We start from the raw sequence: 25,019 nt of genomic DNA on the forward strand, positions 1-25,019 counted from the left end.
TCTGTCGGGAAGACAGCGTCTGAATGAAACACCACCAGGCTTGGAGCGTATATTTAAGATGGGTTAGAGGGGGAAGAGCGCCTTGACAAAATAATTTGCATATCAAGAAGAATTTAGCATATTGCTACGTGACTTTACCGAAAGAACCAAGAAGATGACACACTAACTTGTATATCACAACACACACGATGGGAAACACGCGAGACATTTCAGTAAATTGTGAAGTAGTGCGATGATCATGCTTTGAACATTTTATTCAAACGAATACACATACACGCATGAATGATATAATCGCTTCTAAATCCGCAAGTCCTGGTGAGAGTCGTGGCGGTCCAGACCTCCCGTTCCCTGGCGACAGACTCGAGATCTTCCTGGAGTATTCCGAGGCCGTTCGCAGGCCAGCCGAGCGAGTCCCGCCAGCGTGTCCTGGGCAAGCCCTGGGGTCTTGGCGACAACTTAGTTTTACTGGTAGGAACCTCCTGGTTACACCAGCCCACAGGGGATTATTGTGTCCGTCGTGCAGGGAGGGGCTGGGTGGAAAGGGAGGGGCTGGGTGTGGAGGGCGGGGGGTGGGAGGGGTTGGGCTGGGTGGGGAGGGGCTGGTCACCCCGTGGTGCCCTTATAAAACTCAACGTTTAACCTACTCACGCCGGCTTGTGCCCGCCCTCACAGTCGGCCATATTTGCGGAATACACCACGCCGCCGTTGACCCTGGCCATTGACCGAGCAACCCAACGTTCCTACCAGCTCCCTCCGCAGGAATGTTACATGTAACCGACAAAGCCAGTACAGGTGTATTACAAAGATATTTCGAAATAATACAATAATTTATTTAGAATACCCCAGTACAGATGTAGCACAAAACAGCCTGCGTCAGTATGGTAGAATGGATAGTCGACGCAGTCCATCATGGGGGGGTTGAGTACCACCAATGTCAGATGTATTTTCAACTAATTCGTACCATAGGAATGTGAAATTTCACATTACGATGATTTTGGGTCACCAATGATTAACACCGTAGCTGAGGCTTGCATGAAGGGAAGGGATATTTCCAATATAAAGAAAAAATCATTAATATTTATAGATTTGTCCACATTTTAAAAACAATCCATATGCATGTCATGAGACTATTCATCCATTCATTAATCGTACAAATCAGTGCAATCCTTGTTGGCACACCGCTAGTGAAAATATTTTTAACAGAACTAAACAAACCTGTCAGTACCCTTTTTATACTCCACATGGCAGGGGTAACACTGTCCCTCCCACACTGTGCCGAGACTGCTAGATTATGTATGTTTTTTTAATCGAGTTGAAATTCAGCCCATTAAGTGTCATTAAAATGTGATTATGTATTTTATGCAGTCGTGTATGAATGGGACAAGACGATCAACTTGCTACACTTGAGAACGCAGTTTAACCACAGGCGACGACCCGGTATTGAACCCAGGGTAGCGGCAGTGCCAGCTTCGAACTGCGACAAGAGCCATTTGACCACCACAGGCAACCGCCGTCTAAAACACATCGACGTAACACCAGCGAGCACATTTACACACAAGTCACATTGTAATACCGTAAATAATTTCAAAATTCTTTATTCCACAGTCAACATTAACTTATTTTTGTACAAGAGACCTTGGCAGAGGTATATTTAAGACCAGTTTATTACATTTTTCATTAAAAAATCGACTTAAAAATATGGGATTTGGGTAATTAAAATAGGTACAAAATTACTAACTTATCGTTAATAAAAATGGCCAATATTTGTTTGCCAAAAGATCGCACCGTCTTCGCGTGACTCGTTTTAGTTTGATGCAAGTACGCCGCCGGCTTGTTGGCAGCGAGGCGCCAGCTAGGTCACAATCACAAAAGCTTGCTGTGGCTCTTGAATAGGTGATGGCTTCTGCTGTCCTTCCCGCTGTCGCTTTGATTCGAGTAGCTCAGCTTCCTCGGCATCAGATTTCTGCAAGGTAAACAACCAGCTCGAGATAGGGCAGTGGTTCTTCAACTGGGGGTACGTGGCAATGCCCTAGCAGGTACACGCGAGGTGATTTATAAAGGTGTGACATTATATTATACATGTCATTGGTGAGTAATCATGTATGAATCTGCCAATATAAAATTTAAATCCAAATGGGAACTTATAACGACGTAAAAGACCTTTATTAACTCAATGATCGTAAGCAATGTGGTTTCCAAGGGTAACCAACAAGCGTGAACAAATTACCGTATTTCCCCACATATAACCCGCAGACGCATATACCCCGCAAAAATAGCGTTATGTGTAAAACAAATTTCAGATAGCCCGCATCTCCATATACCCCGCATGCATTCTAATATTTAACGTCGTTACCGCAGTTTAGTTCCATCACATTAATACGAAGTTTACATTTGTAACACTTTCCACTATCAATTGTTAACATTAAAATCATAACGTGCACAAAGAAAACAAACTAACCGGAAACGAGTGAACTTAAAACAGTAAATACGTAACAAAAGTAAATATCCAATAAATAAGTAACACATAACTGGTAGATAAGTAAGTACAGTTTTACTGGTAGCAGATTCATGCCACTTTCTGAATTTGCTAAATATTGTTGCAACCAATTCTCAGATTTGTAACTTGTCATTTTGCCAAAAAGGGGGTCTCCAATAACATCACAGGGTCTTTTGAACCAATTGTAGAATTTAACGGCCAATTGTAGGATATTTACTTTCAACTGTGATCAATGTGTGGCTCAAGTAGCGAGCACACTTTGATCACAGGCTAACCAGATTTCCATAAAAAAACTGGCCCACCTAAGACGACGATTTGAATAGGAAAATTGTACTGTCGGCAATGGTCTATCCAAACACGAGAGCTCCAGTGTGCAGTTCCATACCTGTGGATATTCTCCCTGTGCTTAATGGAGGCTGGACTCCTCAGACCTGCCGAGACAAGAACCAACTCCGTCATTAGAACAGGCATAAACAGTTGGCTATCAAGTCTCTTGTGTGTGTCCGAATTCGACACAAGCACCATTGCAAGGGATCATCATATTCATCGGGTTCAATCGTCATTCTTACAGCAAGTACTGGATTGACCATTTGTAATGTTGGATTATAGGAAATCCAGTTAAGCGACGAGGGAAAACACACGGGAAGTGACAATCTGATCACTTAATACAATCTGATCACTTAATACAATACTTACAATTGATAACAAATAATGGCAATACTTACTTGAAAGTAAGGTTTTGGATTTTTTTTAATAATTTGACGGCAGGGTAGAGGAATCAATTTGGAAGTTCACAATATAAAAGTGGCAAGAAAGTATTGTAGATATAATCAGGAAGAAATGGTTTTGTTTGGTGGGGCACGTGCAAGACAGAGGGCACATTACTGAGACAGGCATTGGAGCGTAGCACCTAGATCAGTGACAAAGAGGTAGACCTAAAGCCAGATAATGGGATCATACTCTTAAAAACATACCTTGGAGGCCAGGTGCCAATTGTCTAATAGCTGCTGGATCTGACAGGATGAAGCGATGGCGAGAGTTGAGGCCATCAATATCACTGGGACTTCGTAGTCAAATCTTACCAGGCATTTATAACATTCACATCCCCACTCAGCTACTCAACTTGAATAGTTCATCTAATAACAGGCACATTATCAGGGGGTACGGTTGCCGTCCTACAATCACGAAGGCACATCCACAGGCAAGAGCACATGCACAGCAGTCACAAAACACAGCTGTTAATCTCTGACCTGATGCAGGGCACGAGGAACGTCGTATGGGGCTACAGGGATGCATTTGCTGATCACTATCTATCTCTTGCAAGCTGTCCAAAGGAAAGTCTGAAATCTGTTGGAAAGAACAGGCAAACAGTGTATTTGAGTGCATCATCAACACCACGTGTTGTTCTGGTATGAATATATTACCACAAAGCATTAATCAATGAGCTATGTGGCTAAACAGATGATCTTTGCCTCCGAGTGGGGGCATGTCAGTGAGGAACACTGGTGGTGCATTGGTGGACACCTGAGCCAGTATTGCAACATCCATCCAGTGCACTTTTACCACCCTATGTGACGTAAAACAAATCATTTAGCCAAGCAAAAAGCAACTCGATGGCAAAAAGTGGCTGCCGTTCTAAAAAAAGTCATATCCTTCTTCAGTAACACTGCTTTATTACAAAATGTATGTAGAGCAGTCTAACCCAGTGCATATATTTTGCTGCTGCTGCTGTTGTGGATGGGAGTGCTTCCGCAGGTGTCTGCGAATGCAAATCTTACCCGACTCAGTCTTCTCGGCAAAGGCGATCTGCACGCGAGGACCGGTGACCTCAAAGACATCAACGACAGCCTTCTGCTAACAGGGGAGCACTCGATGTTGGCCAGAATGTCCAGCCCAGACCTCGTGGCCCTCGCCAATTCCCATTCGCGGCCTCTCGGACTGTGTTCCCGCGCAGCGTTGTAATCACCTGCGTTGGTCTGGACATAGCTCATGGAGTGGGCGAGAGCCTCCGCTCTGAGGGAGTGAGCCCAGTCACTGTGCCTGTGCTCCGAGCGCGGCGAAGGAAATGACAAGGGCACAGACCTATGCCGAAGCAGCGACGGGCTGGCACTACGCCTGTGGTCGCGTGCCTGCTCGCCAGAATTCAGAAAGTGCTTCAACAATTCGCGTTTCCGGTCCGAAGCAGAACTTTGGCTGCCACCGGTGTCACCGCAGTCTCGTTTATCCAGCGTGGCTGCCATGGAAGGACCGTTTGTGTAAAGGAAATGATTCCTGTTGACAAAGGGGACCTGTCTGGAAGTCTTGTCCTGTGGCTTTCCAACTATTTCCAAACGTGGATGGAAATGTACGTCTTGCTCCTCTTCCAAAGACCTATTTACGACATTCTCACTAAGAGGCATCAAGGCCTTCTCCCCTGTGTGTAAGCGTGAGTGCATTCTGCCTTCTTCCTCATCACCACACCACAGGCAATCCAAGTTACAAACCGAGGGCTCCAGCCTTCGAGGTTGTACAAAAACACTGTGGTCTGCAATGGCATACTCAGTACTGTTCACCCCATTGAGTGCATTTGTCACTGCGGCCATGTTTCTACCCTGTGGCAAAACAGACCTTGGCACGGAGGTTTCTGTAGCCACATCCGATGATAGAAAAGCATTCGCCTGACAGACAGAGATGTTAGGGTAAAGCCATCTATTCTTTGGCAACGTGGTTGCATACGACCTCCCATCTGAAGCAAACCTGTGTGTGCTCTCCTGTTCCAATTGCCAGAGGGCCCTGTGGCCCTGAGCAGACTCTGGGGCGTTGGGCATCGACAGAGCCGAGGCTGGTACTAACGAACTCACCTCCTTGTGACTCTCCACCGAGTCATTACCCTTAAAAGTTGAATGAGTAGCCACGGTGGTAGCATTATTCTCAGAAAGCATCAGTTGGTAAAGGTTGTCAAAAGAAACAGAACTGCTTTTCTTACTAGAACTCTGTGATGCGGAGGGCAATGCGCTTTCGGATATTGGTCTGCAGAGCCGCTCACTATGGCTGCATGCTTGATGCGTGCACTCCCTTGGGATGCTCTTCCTTGGGATGGATGCAGTCATGGACTCGGGGAACGTCAATGAGCAGAGCTGCAATGTATTTGCCTCCACTGGGCTGTTCTGGTCACTGCCCAATACCTGCATGAGTGGCTGAGAAGCAGCAGTAACCCCACTATCACGCTGATGGCATCCCTTATCCATACTTCCAAAAGTAAAATGTTCCTTTTCAAAGCAAGAAGGACCAAAAAGATCACTTGGAATATATCGTTTAACGTGACCCACTACGCCACCGATTATACAATCCGTTGCGTCGTCGCTCTCATCAATTTCAGCAGGGTTCCACATCTTTACCAAGCTCTTGCCATAACTCCTCGCGGCGGCATCCAATCGCTTCCGCTCCCGAACCACCCTTGCCCTGCCTGCCGCCAATTGAAAGTGCCCATTCTTTCTCCATATGTGGTGCGATGCACGATGTTTTGTGTGCCGACTGCTGTCCTTGGCGATGAGCTTTGACAGCTTGGCGAGCATGTATGGATACACCTCCCCAATGGTGGAGTTGCTCACGTCCGCTGGTACTGCCTCATCCGAGGATGCTGGACTGGTTTCAGTGGCAGTCCGGTTGATGGGGGCATGGGAGCCTTCAGGTGAAATCTCCATGATGACACACTTGAGCAACTGGCCTCCATGGTGGTTGGTGGCTGTGTGTTGCATTGATGGAGTAGAGGGAAGGTTAACCATCTCAACCGACATGGCTGACGTGTCTTGCTCTTGAAGGCTGCCTTCCAACATGCCTGTCAAGAGGGAATACGTTTAAAGTGTGTTTCACATTTTGTAGAGCTAAATATTAAAATATGTTCTAAAGTGTCTCAAGGCTGGAATTGCATATTGAGCAGTTATCATCGGTCAATGATCCCGAGTTGGCGATGGAATTTCCACAATCAATTAAATGAAAACCACAAATATCACTCTATGGAGACTGGCTCCTGCTATGAGAATGTGAGTTTTCCAGCAGGTGCCAAAGCAGGGAAGCATAGCCCCAAAGATGACTGAGAAGTGAGAAAAATATTAAAGTTGAGCATATTTGCTAAGTTGTCAAAGTGCAGTTTAAGAGTTATATATGCTTTAGAGTAGACGAAAGTGTTTTTACCATTCTCAGTGAGGTACTGCTTTTCATCAAAGCTGTTATCACTTTCATCCAATGCCCCCAGGTTCTCAGAATGGCACAAGGTCTCCTCTTCCTCCTTTGCATGTTGATATTGTTTCACATTCTGAACCAGAGGGTATGCAATCACACCGTCTCAATTAGAAGTTGAACAATTCATATTTCAGGTATTATTTTCTATAACTAAAACATGTTTTATTGTATAAACCTGCCATGTGGGTAATGTAAGTCAACCCCCCTACCGAGAAGTGAGCTCACAACCTTCTGTGCAACCCAGCCACACCTCCCTGTTGACAAGAATAATTAACACAGGGAACCTACCTTCACCTCTCCGTGACGTTTATGTTCACCTTGCATTGATTTTCGATTCTGCACTTGCATCTGATAGACTTGATTCCCTGTACAGTACAATAAAACAGTAATGTACGGAGATCCATTCACTTTTTGGGGTTGTTTGTACAGCAGCATCTGTGGAAGGTGTAAGACTTCTTAACATTGCGATGGTACTGAGTAACTGGATGTTGAATGCACATGTTTATCGAAGTGCTTACTGTTGATTGATGTTGCTTCATTATGTAAAACTTTATTTCTTGTTTCACGACGACTCTGAAAACAAATGTTGGTATGAGCATTTCCAATGTTTAGAATTTGATTAACAAAAACACAACTCTGAAGTGACAAAATAAGGTGATGTTTATCATCTAACTAAGCAAATACTTGAGCAATTAAAAACATCAGAAATAATTTTACAATGCAACTATAAGCAAACATTAAGCTGAAGTTAAATGATGCAATTTTCACGGAGGTAACTGTTGCATTCTTAACGTTACACACACTCCTCTTGCAAAGATGCATCTTTGTGGCTTCAGTTTGTAACACAGTTGCACAGTGCTACACTATTAAAACTTAATCAGAACTCATGTCTCTATGATCGAGCCTGGGATAGATGGTTGGGCCCTGGGAGCTTGTGAATAAAACTACTAAGTAGGCATTTTAAATGAGAAAATAGTAAGTCATAAAGCATAATTTAGCTTGATAAAAGACATTAGTTCAGCTTTCTTCTCAAACATCTCCTAGCTGTCAAACGCATGCTGGATTGAGCATCTGACGACACGATTCTGTAACAGACATAATTGCCTGCAACATTGCTGGATATTTTCAGTTAACTTTCATATTTTGGGAAACAAAATTTACATCTTTGTCATCATTTAAATGCAATAATCGTTAGTTTAAACAACTAATTACAGTAAATATTGACTTAAAGCTTTCGAGACTGCAGGAATTCATATTATTTGGGTCTTTTGGTAAAGTCACGTGACTTTACCGAAATACCCAAAGAATAACGAACTACAGTACTTATTTTTTGTGTTTTATTCAGGAATATGTTGCATTAACTCAGCAATGCAACCACTAACTCTTCATGGTCTTTTGCTTAACATCTATCTTCCGTGCACTCACCTGCTCTGCCATATGCCTCATATATTCCAAGTCGCCATCTGGATTCCATTTTTTTTCACCTGCATCACATACATACAATATATTGTATTACTTTAAATACTGTACTTCATGTGACATGCCATTCGAACTAAAACGGTAAATATTGACATTAGAGCACTTTAATTATTTACGCGTTAGATATTAACAAACTTAAAAAATGTACGGTACTACTGTACCAAATGATGGCCTTAATATAGTCCGTGTGTAGCAACATCGCTGGATGTCACCATGATGTAAGTGCAGTGCCGGCACTAGAGGGCACGGTGTGTGTGTGTGCCAACCTAAGAGAGGTCGGGTAAGGCCATGGCACTCTGGTTGACCCGGGAGGACACGTGACCAGGTTGAATGACAGGGAGGCCCCAAGAGGGGGCTAGGAGGGTCACGTGATTGGAACCCAGGTTCTTCCCGATGGTTCTGGAAGGGGGGCGTGGCCAAGGGCGGAGCCGGCCACGCTACAGAGAATATAAGCCGAGTCCGGAGACGGATCGGGGTTGTCCGTCCCGGGAAATAAACCCTTCATCTACCATCTCCGTTCTACGAGTCTTCCAGCACGTGGACCCGGGCCGTATGTTGTTGAACCCGGAGTTAATAGTTACTCAGTAGCCAGTGTAGTTAGCCAGGTGGTCACCACCCTAGGCTGTTGTCTTGTTAAAGGGGAAGTCACCCCGTTGTGTTGGAACTAAATAAATGCACTACCTCCAAGTCTAAGAGTGCGACTCGGTTGAACCCACTACACGTGCATGCAGACTGGAGGAATCCGATAAGATATTTCACGGGTGTCAGCAAGCTAAAACAAATATTACCACTTCAAGATACGGTACAACATGGTAAAAAGACCGCGTGACATTTAAAGACGTGTCCACAAAGACACCGAGGCCATACCGAACTTGGTAACGTAGATCATCCTGTCGAGGTCAACGATGGGAGCATCTTCAAATGGATGTGAATACTGCAAAGACAACAACAAAAAAGCATTGCATTATTTTTGGGGGTTTTATATTGGATCAGGAATATTTAAACGTGATTATTTGATGAATCGTGAGTAATAATGGTTACCAAATACGAAGCCAACTCTATGGTCAATGCCCCTTAACCCTGTTCAATGCGCATCGGTGTACATTTACAGACCCTCAAAATCCACTGCTGGATGAGGGCCTCCCCGCGCAGTGCAAATCGTGCATCATTGTGCTCCGTAAGCTGTAAAAGGCCAACCACACGTATTGCTGCAACAGCTTGACATTTAATACTGTACTAAACCACCCTACCACAGCTGCTATAGAACAATTTCGATGGCATTGATCGTAACAATTGAACAGAAACCAATTATAACCCAAACTCAGACCCGTCACTGGAAGTTGTCCCCCCCCCCCCCCATCCATTTGTCATTCAACTGCCGGATGGCGGCCTCCACCCTCTCCGCGCTGGTGATGATTTGGGGGGGTATCTGACCATACTTCACCACGTCGTGCTGGTGATGATGGGGGGGGTATCTGACCATACTTCACCACGTCGTGCTGGTGATGATGGGGGGGGGTATCTGACCATACTTCACCACGTCGTGCTGGTGATGATGGGGGGGGGGGGTATCTGACCATACTTCACCACGTCGTGCTGGTGATGATGGGGGGGTATCTGACCATACTTCACCACGTCGTGCTGGTGATGATGGGGGGGGTATCTGACCATACTTCACCACGTCGTGCTGGTGATGATGGGGGGGGGTATCTGACCATACTTCACCAAGTCGTGCTGGTGATGATGGGGGGGGGTATCTGACCATACTTCACCACGTCGTGCCGGTGATGATGGGGGGGTATCTGACCATACTTCACCACGTCGTGCTGGTGATGATGGGGAGGGTATCTGACCATACTTCACCACGTCGTGCTGGTGATGATGGGGGGGGGTATCTGACCATACTTCACCACGTCGTGCTGGTGATGATGGGGGGGGTATCTGACCATACTTCACCACGTCGTGCTGGTGATGATGGGGGGGTATCTGACCATACTTCACCACGTCGTGCTGGTGATGATGGGGGGGGGTATCTGACCATACTTCACCACGTCGTGCTGGTGATGATGGGGGGGGGTATCTGAGCGTACTTCACCACGCCGTGCTGGTGATGATGGGGGGGTATCTGACCATACTTCACCACGTCGTGCTGGTGATGATGGGGGGGGGTATCTGACCATACTTCACCACGTCGTGCCGGTGATGATGGGGGGGGGGTATCTGACCATACTTCACCACGCCATGCCGGTGATGATGGGGGGGGGTATCTGACCATACTTCACCACGCCATGCCGGTGATGATGGGGGGGGTATCTGACCATACTTCACCACGTCGTGCTGGTGATGATGGGGGGGGTATCTGACCATACTTCACCACGCCGATTTAGTGCGGCTTGGTGAAAAGGGCTGGGCGGGCGAGCAGGAAGATGACCTCTGGGTGGCCGGGCTCACAGTTGCATTGCGATCACCACGGAGCCATTCATTCACCAGGACCCTCAACAAGGCCCCTCCGGCATCGCTTGAAGTCACGCAAAGCCCCTTTTTGGCCCCATGCGCTTAAACCTTCAACGTTGCGAGTTCAACCCCCGATTAAGCCTCGAGAGCGGAGCGGAGTTCAAAAGAACTCACAAACACTTAGTGAAAGACCCAACGCAGAAGATCCCCCTGGGTTTTAATCTTCCACCAAGTCCACGGCCCACACGAAATCGCATCCACTGCACAAACCGTGTCAACAGCAGATGCGGACACCCCGATGACGACAACGATGATGCACAAATGTAAACTTTAAACAAAACTCAGCAGTTGTTTGCCGTGCAATCATCTCCATCGGCAAGCCATCAAAGACATCACAAGGCCACTGCACCACCGGCCCCTGCAGCGCACACGCTGCCCCGTCGTCGTCGTCACCTTCTCGAATATGAGCTCAAGCCTCCGCCTGAAGCGCCTCTCGTTGCCTTGAAGATTCTTGTGCAGAGAGTCGTCCATGGCGGATCACGGACGGACGGAGCGACCGAGCAAGCAAGCAAACTCGCGTGCTAGTGACTGAGCTAGTTATCGATCTAGTTATCGATCTAGTTATCGATCTAGTGACCGAGTGAACGGGCCGCAGCAGCGGCAGCGCCGTGTCTGCCGCCGTTCAAATCTAACCGGCTTCCCACGTGACCCGTGGCAGCGCCGCCTCCCATTGGTCCGCGACGGCGCTCCAACTCGCAAGCGGATTGGATGGCTGCGGGTTGTTTTTAACGGTTTTGGTCACGTGGTTCAAGGGGGTAAGGGGGGGGCCGCGGGGGTTTCTTAGGATTCAACCGCTCCGAATGGTTGCTGTGACATGCGTAAATATTGCAATAAACATTGTGATAATTCTAGATTTGAAGCTTTCGTGACTGCAAGGATTCATACTCTTAGGTTTTTCGGTAAAGTCACGTAGGTAAAACATAATAGAAATACAATTATTGTTATTGTGATAATGTTGCGTCGTTAAACATAAGGTTTGTCATGTAACACAAAACGTGCAGATTAGTTACGACTCCAACATAAGCGGTGCGTTGTAAATGCTGCGGGTTTACTCTCCGACACACCGGTGTGCTGTACGGCAGTCAGTGCACTGGGTGCGTAGACGTCCCCAGAGTTCAATTATCGCTCAGAAGAACGCCCCCCTTGTCTCGCTCATCACATCGTCTCGCTCTAGCACGGGTCTCCGGTAGAGCGATTTGTGCATTGCCATGGAGAATTGTGGCTATCGCATACACAATAAGCACACCGCGCCCGTGGTTTCTTTTTAAAAACGCGTTTTGGATCAGCTGAGCGCGGTGCCCCTTCCCGGCTTCCGTAGGAGGCGTCGTCACCACTGACAGGCCGGCAAGCCCCAAGCCGAGCCACACAACAACAACAATAATAAACAAACAAGACTCATCTATAACAACAATTAGACAGGCAGCCTCTCAGCAGACATGAACAGGATCTTCGGGCGGGGCAAGGCGAAGGTGCCGCCAGCCAGCCTCACGGACTGCATTGCCAATGTAAGTGGAAGGGAGATTCCGCGAGACAGGAAAGGCCTCTGTCAGTGGGAAGTGATGAATGCCATTACATTTGGATCTTCATAATTCGGCCCCTTATTCAGTCAGTGTTGCCCGTGTTGTATTCCAGACTGGATTGCGCTAGCGTCGAGGGCTACGCGAACTCTGGCTAACTCCTTGATGTGAACCCACTTTCATGTTTCTCAATTAAAAATGTCAATTATTCAGGATGCACTGGGTTAGTCACGGGCTATAAAGCCGAAGGTGGCTCTGGTGCCAGTTGTTGGTCTATGAGATTGTGTTACAATTGCAGGATGAGCTCTGTGTGCGTTTAACCCCTACGGCCCAATGTGTCTTCTTGTCGAGCTTACCACAGGCATGCTGCTGCTCGTTAAATGGATACGCCCAATTCTCACCTAGAGCTTCACATAAAACAAGTGATACTGGTAGGAACCTCCTGGTTACACCAGCCCACAGGGGATTGTTGTGTCCGTCCGTCGTGCAGGGAGGGGCTGGGTGGGGAGCGGCTGGGTGGGGAGGGGCTAGGTGGGGAGGGGCTGGGTGGGGAGGGGCTGGGTGGGGAGGATCTGGTCACCCCGTGGTGCCCTTATAAAACTCAACGTTTAACCTACTCACGCCGGCTTGTGCCCGCCCTCACAGTCGGGCATATTTGCGGAATACACCACGCCGCCGTTGACCCTGGCCATTGACCGAGCAACCCAACGTTCCTACCAGTTCCCTCCGCAGGAATGTGTTGTTAACAGGTAGTAATAACGAGGTGCATTGCAAGCCGCTATGATGAAAAATGCTCAATGTTAATTAAGTTACTAATTTCCAAAAAATATGGATAAATACTATGTAAGCCCAATGACAAAGCAATACATGAACAATGGGCAAGACAACCCCCGAGTTCGTAATGCTGATCAAACTCATTTACACGTCGATATAATTTTTTATAAAAATTTGTATATGGCTCAATATTAATAAAATACTCTTTGGTTCTTTCGGTAAAGTCACGTAGGTAGAAATAAAATACTTATATAAGTAATTAGGCATTAAGGTAAATATTGAATTATTTCTACCTACGTGACTTTACCGACAGAACTAAAGAGTATGGATTCCTGCAGTCACGAAAGCTTCAAATCTAGATAAATAAAATAATACAATGTATGCCATAATGATTATATAATAAGACCAATGGTGGTATTTCCAATACCAAAAGCTATGGAATGGTAAGTTTGACAGCAATAAGGACTTCATGCTAATCCACGCCTTCCTTTGACTCAGTGGTCTCAATTAGTCCGAGAATACAGTACTGTAACAATAGCAATCGTAAAAAACATTTTGTAGAGCGAGGCATCGCTCACAGTCATTGCTGACAGGTCACTGTCTGGGTGACCACTGGACCGTTTAGAGAGACGCTTCTGAGTGTCCGCCCTACCTCCACGTACTGTATCGTGTACAAGAGAGAGCAGGAATCTACCCCCTATGTCTCTGCAGTGGCCATGCAGAGGTTGGTGTTCTCCAACTCAACCTCTTTTCTTCATCTCTCTCTCTTCAAGCGATGAATAAGCTGTCCCCTTGCAGTAGTAGGTCCTTGTCCCCGGTGGACTGGCATGTGGTCTTCCCCATTTGGGGACAGACCACCCCTCACCTCTTCCCGAGCCGCGTATCAGTGGCAGGTGAGATTAGATTGGCAGGCCCGGGTTGCAGACTGTGCATCCACCTCAGTCCCGGCCTCTGGCGGCCTCCGCTGCAGTGACCTGGCCGATGTGGAGGCCCGGCTGGAGGTCCGACTGGCCGCTTCGCAAACATTCGCAGGGTGACCCAATGAATGTGGGTGCTCCCAATGACTATAAAACTCAGCCTTTAAGTACTGTCGTTAACCTTACATTTATCACAGAGATATTCATATTTCTTTATTACGCGAAGCCATCACAAATTTGATGTGGTTCACAGACGATTATAGCCGTTTCACAGTAGCGGACGATGTTGTGAAACGGCTTAATCCAACTCGGTAATTTTTCTAGTCATTAAAAAGTGGAAGATTGGGACCATCACTTTCCCCACTCTTTTTCGAATAAAGTCACGGGAACTTTGACGTCCCCTGGGAAAGCAGATGGTGTGTATGTTTTTGGTCAGGGGCGGTTTCTTCATTAGGGCGATTGGGCGACACACCACCAATGTCATTCAACCACAGAGTCACGCTAGCCGTCACTGTGCCTCTGGATATAGTCCAATCAGCATCATGCTATGTTCTGTGGAGTACCGCCTCTTTTTGGGCGATTTCCCTCCAGCTGAGAATCGCCCCGAGTGGTCCCATAGACTTACATTCAAAGATGTTTTTTTTCGAACGGGGGCGCTGCAATGCATTCTCTGGCTTCCGGGAGGGCTCGCCCTAACGTGCTTACGTCATCATACGTGCTTACGTCATCATACGTAAGCACGTTTCATCCAATATAATTTGTCGCCACCTAGTGGAATCTTTAATAAAATAAACTTGAGTGGTTTGTTTTAATAGTGAGTATAGAAACAAACAAGATGTATTGTAAGAGTCACTTTATTTTTCATTAATATTAAAGAAGTGAAGTTGCCTTTACATGCTTAAGCTGTTAATTTATCCATTGCATGGGTGGACCTTATCAATCATCCAGACATTTGCCCCCCCTGAGAGATTTTGCAGGAGCCGCCACTGTTTTTGGTTAATATGCCCGCGGTAGTAACCAGAGCAGTCACTGGGCTGGAAATACGAACCTTAGCAACAAGCGGCCAACACGCCACACGTCTCCGCCATGTCACCACCCAAAAAGAATCATAATAATAAACATAACTCACAAGACAACCAATAATTAAGATAACGCTGATAATACCATGAACAATTCTGGACTGGCAGGTGGAGAGTCGAGGGGAATCTATCGACAAGAAAATCACCAGGCTGGAAGTGGAGCTGAAAAAGTACAAAGACCAGATGAACAAAATGAGGGATGGACCTGCCAAGGTGCACACACACACACACTTTGGTTCAGCTTCAGTTGTATGCTCAGAGATTGTCGATGACGTGGCTGCCGTTTCAACGTTCAATTATGACAAGCAACTGTATGAGCAGTGATTGTTTACAGGTATAAAGTAATTTCGTGTTTCCATTCAGAACCTTGTGAAGCAAAAGGCTTTGAGAGTCCTCAAGCAAAAACGAACGTAAGTGGCATCTTTATTCGTAAAATGGATTCTCATTGAGAATGGATCATAATAAATTGATTCACCAAAGATGTAATTTCGATTTAAAGCTTTCGTGATTGCAGGGATTCATCTTGGTTCTTTCGGTAAAGTCACATAGAAGGGAAATAATAAAACTTAAACATAATAAAATACAATTGTATTAAAATAATAAAAATAAAACATAATAAAATACAAAAAATACAATTGTATTTTATTATTATTTTATTATTTCCATTCTACATGACTTTACCAAAAGATCCAAGAAGAAAGATGTAATTGTTTTGCAGCTTATTTATATTACACATTGATTTCCCTAAACAGCATCATGACTAGCAAAATGCAAAGATTAAATTGTGTCCATTTTTCTCAAGTGAAAGTATGTTGTTGCTCAAATTATAATTGGAGAGATGCTTTCCTCTGCTGGTGGCTACGGAACAGTTGTACGCATTCCACATTTAAAAAGCTGGAGTCAGTCTCTGCATCGTATTACCACTGCTGACTTCTATATATCGGTGCTCATGCAAGGGATGAGAGGCTGACTTAACCCCCAACTGGAAATGTAACCCACCTGACCAGCTATATTTGGGCGGACTTTAGTCAAGTAAATTGTTTTGATTGAGTTTGAGCTTAGTTTAATCCAGTGATTCCATGTTACTTATTGTTTTTGCTGTAACCAGACTTTTAAACATTTTCATTTATTGCCCAGTGGGTGTTTACCTGTGCCAACATAAACAACAACACATTTTTAGAACACCTCTCACCATTGTTACTCTGTGGTTCATACAATCTCAGGTACGAACAGCAGAGGGACAACCTGAACCAGCAATCCTTCAACATGGAGCAAGCAAACTACACTATCCAGACACTCAAAGACACAAAAACCACGGTATGTTACATTTTTATTGACAAGTTGATTTTACGTGCAGGAAAACAGTTTAAACCTTACATAATACATCCGGAGGCTATGTATCATGCATATAATGGTATTTAATTAAACTAGTTTTTGAAACCATGATTGCGTAGCAAAATAAAAATTGAGTTGTAGACAAGTACAAACTAAATATTTAATCGCTTGCAACACTCCCAACTAATGATTCAATTGCTTGTCACAAACCGTGACAATAAGTATGAAGGAATACTTATTTTTTGTGTTAATTTTTTACTGTTTCATTGGTGCCATCTTTTTTTAATATTTTCATTATCCTTACTTTAACACTTGCACTTAATTTCCACATCATAAATACTGTCATTGATTCTCACACACTCGATTACGTGCATATACGATTAATTATTTCAATGAATGGACCCAACCCTAAACTATGGATCAATTGAGCTGATCCATGCTGGATCTGCACAATTGAACAATTCTGAGGAATTTATTGGAATAGTGTATCAGATGGGTTTATTTAGAATGAGATCAGAGCCACATGATTGTATATTTTTTAAACCTGAACTGCACATTGCTAATGTCTCAATTGTTGACAGCATGCAAATGCTACTCTCCTTTACCGATCATTGTGTGCAGGTCGATGCAATGAAGATCGGTGCAAAGGAAATGAAGAAAGCATACAAACATGTTGATCTAGAAGACATTGAGGTAATCATTTACATTATATAACCGTGTAGGGTACCAATCCATGGGTCATTGTATTGCACAATCCGCAATGCACGTACAGATGTTAAGAAGAAACGAATGGTAAGTGCCATATGTATTCATAAGATACGCATCAAGTTTTGGTTTATACCAATTTGGAAAGGGAAGCCATTTGTCTCTTTAAACCTGTGCATTTGCTTACAATCCAGCTAGAGGCAGAATCGTCTGGGATTCCCTCTGGTGGCACCCCACTGGGATGGATGGATGAGTTCCATTTTGTTGGAGGTAAATGGTTGTATGGAGAGACTGGCCTCCCCCATGAAATGTGGAATGTCCGCTACTAACCCATGTCGACCAGTAGAGATATGTGTTGGCTCGTTGCTTCTTTGAATAGGGAGGCACTTTGACTTGTCTTTATAGGATTTACAAGATCAGATGGAAGACATGATGGGTGAAGCTGATGAAATTCAGGAGGCGCTGGGCAGGAGCTATGGAATGCCAGAGGTGGACGATGATGAACTTGAAGCAGGTATGAATTGTTAAGTGATGGTTTGGCCAGATGTAGGGGTGTCAGTTATATTGACCTCAAGTGATAAAAGAGAAGATACCAGTTGTGTATTTCAATCCAAATACTGCTTCTTAGCATATTGATGTGCTTCAAGGACATTGCAGAAGTCAGCCATTATGTACCAATCATGCAACAGAAATACACAATCCTGTGCAATTTCAGAATATCGGAAACCTGAGTTAGGAGGATTTAACTCAGAAGGGTTGCAACTTTAAATCCTGATCATGAGTCAGTTTAGACCAACACACATTGGGGGCCAATATGATGAACACTTCTTTAGATGCTAACAGTGGGTGTGCCATGGAATTAATGGTTCTTGCTGTGAGGATTTTGAGTTTCCATCTCTGGCTGGCTCACTGTGTTTAGAAACCTGGTTTGGTCTGTCTGGACACAAGCAGGTGGTGTAAACATAGCTACAGTTAGTGGGACCTTTCTGGTCCAAAGTGATTCACGTGGACCATAAACGTTGATGTCAGTTGGCACAAACAAGCTATTGCATCTCCCTGAAGTGTGTTTGCATGTCGTCACACTCAAGGAGTGTACAGCACACATTCAATTTGGAGTGAATGTCACATTACGTCATCTGTGATGTCCATAAACGGACTTGACCTTCCCCTGTTTGAATACACGTACTAGCTCCCTTGAGCCACCCAATCACCTCCATAATAGCTTTGAAACATCTGTCGTTGATGCATTGTGTTGACAGAGCTGGAGGCCCTGGGGGATGAGCTCTTGGCGGATGAAGATGCATCTTACCTGGATGAAGCATCTACTGCCCCGGCTGCTCCAGACTCAGTCCCCAATGACAAGACCACCACAAAGGTATACAAAAGAAGTGTCCTTTATATTTCCTGGGTGTCTCAATTGCATTGCAAGTAGTTTGAATGTGAGAGGAAACTGCAGTAGCTTGGAAAAAACACTCAAAATGTTGCACAGATAGGTCTCAAACCCAATTGCTGGACTGACATCTCCCGGTCACATTGCAGCCCTGGGGATGTGGAAATCTTATAGGGCTTGATAAAATGTGTGCGGCCTGCTCAACCCTACTCTCAAAGTAATAGATCACACGTGTGTTCATAAGGTGCTCGGGAAAGGAAAATTCTCAAGGCTACTTGTTTACTGAATTATTACTTTGGGAGTGTGCCAAGGGCATCCTTTTTTACGTCCCAGGAAATTGGGTTTGAAGCAGTTTGTATGCCTCCTTTCGAGATTTTTTTTCTTGTGTTTTCAATCGTACACTCGCATAGTTTAGTCTGTATTATTCTACAATTATATCACTTCGATCAGAAGACATTTTAGTTAACATCATAGTTATTTTTTTACAAAGGCTCTGGTGAACAAAATTGTATAATTATTACTATTTATGTGTTTACTATAATGTTACGTGGAATTGAGATTTCAATTCAAGGATCGATTGTTGGCAAGTTATTTGCTTTCAGCCGAAATGTAAAACGAATACCACTGACAACATTGTGATGTGTGTTTCTGCAGGATGGAGTGCTGGTGGATGAATTTGGTTTGCCACAGATACCTGCTTCATAAACTACTCGAAATACCAAACTGATAATGATTGGTTCATGTTATTGGCTAATAGTTTCACGTGAAATTGCATGTAAAATCCCTAACAAAGCAGGTCTCTGGTAGGAAAGATTAGCTTGAAAGTTGTATTTTACATTGTTGACTTACTTAGAAGGGATAGGCCCTCATACCAAGAAGTGCAATCAGCACTATAAATGCATTCATCTGTCTTATGTGTTGATAAACGAGGATGTATTCCTCTACCCTTATTTTCTCAATTTATCTTTTGAGCACTCCGTACATTTAATGGAGACTTTGCCAATTCATATGCATTCATGGTGTTTCTTGCTTTTGTATTATCATCAACTTCTTGACACTGTAAAGGCAGCTATGTTTGCAACCATTGCAAAATAAGGCCCAAAGTTTCTTAGTTTTACTAATTACACTAATAACCCTGAGCCCAGTGGTTGTGAGAATTCCACATTCCTATGGCGAGGGTCTGTATCGTTAAAAACAGCCACTGTTGACTCTCTGTACAGTGATACTGGATTATTTATAAACCCTAGAAGGATGATAAACTGATTTCACCCACAACCAGGATTTTTCATTGGTCTTTTGATTTAAATCGAGCACTACCACCTGACTGAATATTAACTTGACATTACTATATTACTGTAATTATGTTCATGCATTATATGTTAATACTCTTCATGGAACAATTTACTCTACGATTACATTAATTGGCACCATTCAGGGTCACAACTTGATTAAATAATTATTTTTGTCACTATCCACGTAGAATCCATAGTAGCTGGATTTTCCATGAACCAATCGTATAACACATTATTAGAAAAGAATACATCCGCAATTTAGTGTATGGTTCACAGCTGAGAACTTTATTTATATCAAATATGCCGAATGACGTATTATATTAGCGATATGACTAGTAACGTACCTGCATATCTAAAACTCTTATTTTATGTATAGGCACAATTGAAGTGTTGCTTTGTGTTAGCAAATGGAAAGTTATTTAATGTATCCGAAAACATGGAGTTATGTTTATGGTAAGTTAAGGTCATTGTTTCTTGGTCTCAAAGCCCGCAAAGAGCTACGAAACAGTGCTCTGTAAGCTAAAGTTGCACATGTACATATATTTCGATATGGAAAGTGTCCACGTAGTATTAACAAAAAAGTATTTTGTATTTCAAATAAAAAAAATTGGGCTGATTGTGGTGTAACGTACGGGAGTTTGAACTGGCTTCTAACCCAGTGGTGACGCTACGAAACGCGGTGGCCAGGCAAACGCCCTGGAACTGTACAACGTGCAAGCACGGAGAAGCGACGTAACGCGCATTTATTATTGGTATTTAAAAGTAAAATTCCCCAACAAAATGTAACTGGAAGAAGAACGGTAATAACGTAACATGTGAGACGTAAACCGAATTCAATGTTAATTTATGTCAAAATGAATTACGAATTTCCGTAAATCTAACATGGAGAGTGGGTTCACCTGTACTCGATTTGGATAATAGTCGGCGCTCCCGACTGGCAGATTTGCCCGATTGCAGGCCTGGTGCTGTCACCATGGGGGGGTGATCTTTCAGATGTTTCAGATGAGATGTGATGATATCATGCAATTTATATTATACTTTTGTTTTAAGCATATTGAAGATGCGATATTTATCTTGCAAACATTTAGTGATGTTAATTATACACGTAGAATGCAGCTACATTAGAAGCGAATTACATTGTGTAAATAGTGTGCTAAAATTTTGAAATAAAACTTGTTTGTGTGTATTTATAATCAGTTTCCAGTCCCGAGAGGGGAAAGGATTCTAGGTAAAGTGTAAGAAGCATCAGTTATGAAGGTGTAATGCATTGGTCAATAAACGTACACAAGATGTAATGGTGATGGAGTGTGCTAGACATTTGTGACTGAACCAAAGTGTAAATAAGTAATATTTAAAAATACTTTTTAAAAACACGCTTTACCGTACGAGTAATGGCAGAACTCCACGACTCCAGGAAGTGGCCCCGAAGCTTGCCATAACGTAAGGGACCTTGGCCAATTACAGCCAACGTCAGTTGAGCGTGGACATAAATATCAAGAGGAAGTACAGTTTAAGAAAATACTTGAATTGCATGACATGAGACCTTTGCCAGTAGCAAGATATAGTAATAGGTTTTTACCCTTTTATCTGGCAACAAAACTGACACCTTTATACAAGGGATCGTGTTTGCATTAACCACAACACTTGCGGTAAAAATGCAAACAGAAAGACAACTGATAATGTATGCACTGTCCTTAAAATGGACCCGAGACAGCTTTTCTTAGAGCCCAACCTCACATGGTGTTGGACCAGATGACGCCAAAAGGGGCACAACTCAAAGACAACACAGTATTGTGAGCTCGGGGTAAGCATTTACATTATAATGTAAATGCATTTTGACCGCAAGTGTTGTGGTTCTTGCAAACATGATCCCTTCTATAAAGGTGTCAGTTTTGTTGCCAGATAAAAGGGTAAAAACCCTATTACATGACTTGGTTATAGCATGGGCCGGTATGCAGGCGGTCAAACAACTGTCGAGTATTGAACCACACGTGTTTGACAACGAACCAGCGGCATGCAGAGCACAGATCGTGCAGTGTAAGGCCACGCTTCGCATTGAACAACCATTACAGTCATGGCTCTGTGGTTTATTGAAGTGTACAGCACAAGTGTGTTGGGGTCAGTGCACCTCGAAGTGCATTCCTTTCAATTCTCGACATTCACTGGTGCTCAATGCATGCTCATTGGCCACCTATAGGCACTGCGGTAGTATCAGCACTTCACACAATGCAACGCCCGTCATTTCAACTGTCGAGTACACCACGATACGTGCTATAATACAACAAACTACTTTAGTTGCGGTCAAAAGTACGTCTCGCCACTTTAATTGACATTCATATTTAATTTCCGAAACAAATTGCTGGTGTTGATTGAACCATTCCGTTTTCATTGTGTGAACAAGTACCTTACGCAATGCAAACAAATGCTTTCAGCGGCCTCATTTAAAGAGCCCTCCCATTCACGACCATCCCCACGTGTTGACCGAGGAAGGAAGGGATGAATGAACTCCGCGGGTGGTATGTGTGTATGCATGCACGTGCGTTTCTCAAAAGGTCCTAATTGCGGATATGAAGGTAAAGTTGCAGCCCTGCAACGGCTTGCTTACGTCACTGCTGGCAGAAGGGTCTCCACTAGAGGGAGGCCAAATACCCTCGAGACTCTAGGGAGCTCCCTCTAAAGGGGTATTTGGCCTACTCTTCCATGCGGGCCAGACGTCTTGGAAGACAGATGGCAGAACACGAACTACCGCACCACATGCAACCTACCGATCAACAGACTGGCAGAGGCATGCGTACTGCCGGGTGCTCAACTCAAACGAACAGTTGTGCAGAAAGTGTTCCTGTTAACAACCTGAAGCCAGTGATGGCATTTACACATTCCCACGGTGGGCCCAGTTTTATAGATAAATCGACCAACTGTTGACGGCCCACAATGTGGTAGTTTATCGACCCCGGAGGGATGGGTGATAGGCCGAGTCGATCCCTGATCGGGACTTACAATTTCTCGAGTGTGCCTTTAAGAGTTTTATAAATCACAACCTATCATACGCACATTGTTGCGTTCTATGCCCTGTAACATTGCCTTTTATAAGCTAAACAAAGACGCACTACTACAGTAACAAATTACATCAAGAACATCTCAAAATACGCCTACCATGTACCAACAAATGCAGTGCACTATTTGATGGCTTTATAATTCAATTAAAGTGTTTGGGGTTTTTTTGTTGTTTGTTAAACCAACTGTGGGCCAGCTTAGTCGTTCCCATGGTGACCCATAAACATCGGGGAAATAAATAAGTGGCATTGAGGTGGCTGCAGACACATCCCCGTGACACAGGCGCTGCGAGACACTGGAAGTCTTTGGGACAAACCTCTCATCAGACAGACCCCAGTGCAAGCGTGTCAGGGCAATTAAATTCAGAATTGTCCAACTCACAACTGTGGCTCAGTGTCCACAGTGAGGGCCCTTCCTGCAGTTTCCTGGCTCTGTCAGATGTGCCGCTGGGGATGTACAACTGTGGACACGGTGAGAATGTGCGCGTTCGAGAAATTCGGAACACATCACGGGGATTCACCTTGCTTGATTGCACGTGGAATTGTGTCACGTGTGTGTAATTGTGTTACACAGTACTGTTATTTATGCGTATTGGTGTTTACACATTGGTATGTGTAAATACCAATACACACCCAACAACACTGTGTATTGGTGCTTAGACATTGGTATGTCTTGTATTATTATACAATGCGTGTTTATGTGTGCACAGTAGTGTGTTGTGTATAAGTGTAGACTTGTGTGTGCACTAGTATGCGCAGAGGATAGTCCTGCATATGTGTATTGGTATGCGCAAAGGATTGGGAAATGTTTGTGGGTCCATTACGTTTGTTGTCGTGTAGGGTTCTGTATGAGTGTCGGTATGTACACATAGTTGTGTTATACGTGTACCGGTATGTGTATTGGTATGTACATAACTTTGAAAAGAGTTTTTTTGTTATTTTTTGTCATTTTCTTTGAACCTATCTCCGTGACTTTACCGAAAGACCCAAGAATATTGCGAATACATTGTACTAATGAATACGTTAAATTCAGTTGACGACACATGATCCAGTATTTCACCAGTCTGTTATATGGTGGTATATGGTTTTGTTTTCATCGCAGTTGTATGGACGACATGTATAAACTTTACACCGCGTGTATTGGACATTGGCGCGTGTGTTGTAAAGGAACTTTGTGCACATATGCTGCAGTTCTGTGGCTGTGTTGTGTGTATGCACACTGCACGGTGCCCTGCTTGAATTTGCACAGTGTTATGTATCTACGATGTACACTTTAAATTCCGTGATGTACGTGTTAGAGCAGGTGGTGAAACATTCGCGTAAAGGGTCCTTTAATGACAACCACAATGCCTGATTAATATTTTATTGTTGAAAGTTGTTGCTTATACTGTGCTTGTATTAAATAAAGTATACAACTATTTAGCATTACATTACTATACGTCAGTACTGAAATACCATACCGTACTGTGTAAATAGTATTATATTTGTCTAACGCATTACACTGTGTACATGTAAAAAACTAAGGACTGTCAAAACTATTTATATTTATATAGCTTTGGTGTGACTGAGTGTAAAAACAAGGTTATAACTGATGTGACTGATCCATGGGAGTATAGCATGTGCAGCACAATCACATTCGAGCACTATAATATACGAACTCCGGTTTAACATCACAGAACAAACCTACGTACCAACATGCTTATCTACTCATAACACATGCCATGTTGTAAGCGTAGGTACAGTTACACTTTTCTCGAATCTATCATTTAATGGGGCTGGTGGATTGACCACCATGCGTTCAACATTAAGCAGTACAAATGATCTACATCCGTTAACTCTGAGGGTCCCTGTGGACTCTTTGAGTGGCATTTGGGGCACTCCTCCACGCGATCAACGGATCAAGAGAGGGAAGATTGTTTGGCGAAATGTAAACAACTGCAATACAGTGTCACGTATGTCTTTTACCCAAGCGGTCCACATTTAAATTAGACATTTGCAATGTTTCACGGCTGTACTAATTGCACACCTTCAGGCAGTGCCCCGTACGAAAAAGAAATGAGCGTTATTAGAAACAAAGTCATAAACTCGGCGTTGTTGTGGGTAAAGATCTCGACTTACACTCCCAAGAGGTTGCAAGTTAAAATTCGAGTGGACTCAGACAGTCGATCAGCCTCTTGCTGTCGATAAAATGAGTGCAGTTATATCACTTGGTAGTACCCGAGCCAATGAAATACTGAAGTACGGTA

General features: G+C 44.0%; 2 protein-coding genes across 2 annotated transcripts; one reads left to right on the plus strand and one right to left on the minus strand.

Moving 5' to 3' along the window:
- Positions 1 to 1,591: 1,591 nt before the first annotated feature.
- On the minus strand, positions 1,592 to 11,343 carry HJURP (Holliday junction recognition protein). Its single transcript, XM_078860031.1, has 10 exons — positions 11,105 to 11,343; positions 9,065 to 9,131; positions 8,144 to 8,202; positions 7,237 to 7,291; positions 7,007 to 7,083; positions 6,671 to 6,791; positions 4,276 to 6,314; positions 3,748 to 3,844; positions 2,883 to 2,928; positions 1,592 to 1,963 (listed from the first exon to the last, which is right to left on the minus strand). The coding sequence occupies exons 1-10, from the start codon at positions 11,180 to 11,182 to the stop codon at positions 1,864 to 1,866; spliced, it is 2,739 nt and encodes a 912-aa protein (XP_078716157.1). The 5' UTR covers positions 11,183 to 11,343; the 3' UTR covers positions 1,592 to 1,863.
- Positions 11,344 to 11,525: 182 nt separating this feature from the next.
- On the plus strand, positions 11,526 to 21,012 carry LOC144934598 (charged multivesicular body protein 5-like). Its single transcript, XM_078860583.1, has 8 exons — positions 11,526 to 12,216; positions 15,107 to 15,211; positions 15,362 to 15,408; positions 16,222 to 16,315; positions 16,955 to 17,026; positions 17,444 to 17,552; positions 18,298 to 18,413; positions 19,083 to 21,012. The coding sequence occupies exons 1-8, from the start codon at positions 12,148 to 12,150 to the stop codon at positions 19,131 to 19,133; spliced, it is 663 nt and encodes a 220-aa protein (XP_078716709.1). The 5' UTR covers positions 11,526 to 12,147; the 3' UTR covers positions 19,134 to 21,012.
- The last annotated feature ends 4,007 nt before the right edge of the window (positions 21,013 to 25,019 follow it).

The sequence above is a fragment of the Lampetra fluviatilis genome, chromosome 10 (genome assembly GCF_964198595.1).
Source record: "Lampetra fluviatilis chromosome 10, kcLamFluv1.1, whole genome shotgun sequence".
Lineage (NCBI taxonomy): Eukaryota > Metazoa > Chordata > Hyperoartia > Petromyzontiformes > Petromyzontidae > Lampetra > Lampetra fluviatilis.